A 613-nucleotide genomic window follows, 5' to 3' on the forward strand; every position below is an offset into this window, starting at 1 on the left:
AAACCAATTCGCCACATATCTGTCCCTTTGTAAAGCCGTACTCTGGTCAAAGGGGAATAACCACTCGTCGGTTTTCTTTCTTTTCTTGTCTCTTTGATGTAAATAATACACGCAATATTGTCCACACACATCGGTATTCCAGTCTTGATAGCGATACGGATTATAAGTCCATTGGTGAGCATGACGCTGGATAAAGTCTTGAATTTCTTTTTGTAAGGGAGGAAATCCATAAGAATCGAAATATTCCACCACGGGATTGCTCACATACAGACACACCCAATGTTCTCCAGGTCGATCTTGAGGATCCGTATTTACCACGACAGCTTTTTCTCCAGGTCTTAATTGATCCGGTAATAAATCTACAGGATACATCCCCACCTCTTGAATTCTCTGGATAAGACTTCTCTTATTTGTCCCGTGTCCATTTTTAGTAATCTATGCTCACTTCTCTCTGTTTGTTAATTTCTAATAGGTTATCGAATTCTGCATACACCACACAATTTATGGTGTTAACCGTATTGTTGGTAAACTGCACTTCTAGTCTAAGATTTCCTGTTTCTATGAGATAGAATTTATCCGATTGCGCCTCTTGATCTTTAGTGAAATCCCAGCC

The 613-nt window shown here is 39.6% G+C and overlaps 1 protein-coding gene across 1 annotated transcript in view; it reads right to left on the reverse strand.

The window, feature by feature from the left end:
• Positions 1-427: 427 nt before the first annotated feature.
• Positions 428-613, reverse strand: part of LOC134247679 (uncharacterized protein F54H12.2-like) — a 1,161-nt gene continuing 975 nt past the window's right edge. The window contains exon 1 of the mRNA XM_062730012.1: positions 428-613. This exon is cut by the window's right edge and continues 975 nt beyond it. Coding sequence (XP_062585996.1) covers positions 428-613 — 186 coding nt within the window.

The sequence above is a fragment of the Saccostrea cucullata genome, unplaced genomic scaffold (assembly GCF_032062105.1).
Source record: "Saccostrea cucullata isolate Sc308-1 unplaced genomic scaffold, CSIRO_AGI_Scuc_v1 ctg13494, whole genome shotgun sequence".
In the NCBI taxonomy this organism is placed as follows: domain Eukaryota; kingdom Metazoa; phylum Mollusca; class Bivalvia; order Ostreida; family Ostreidae; genus Saccostrea; species Saccostrea cuccullata.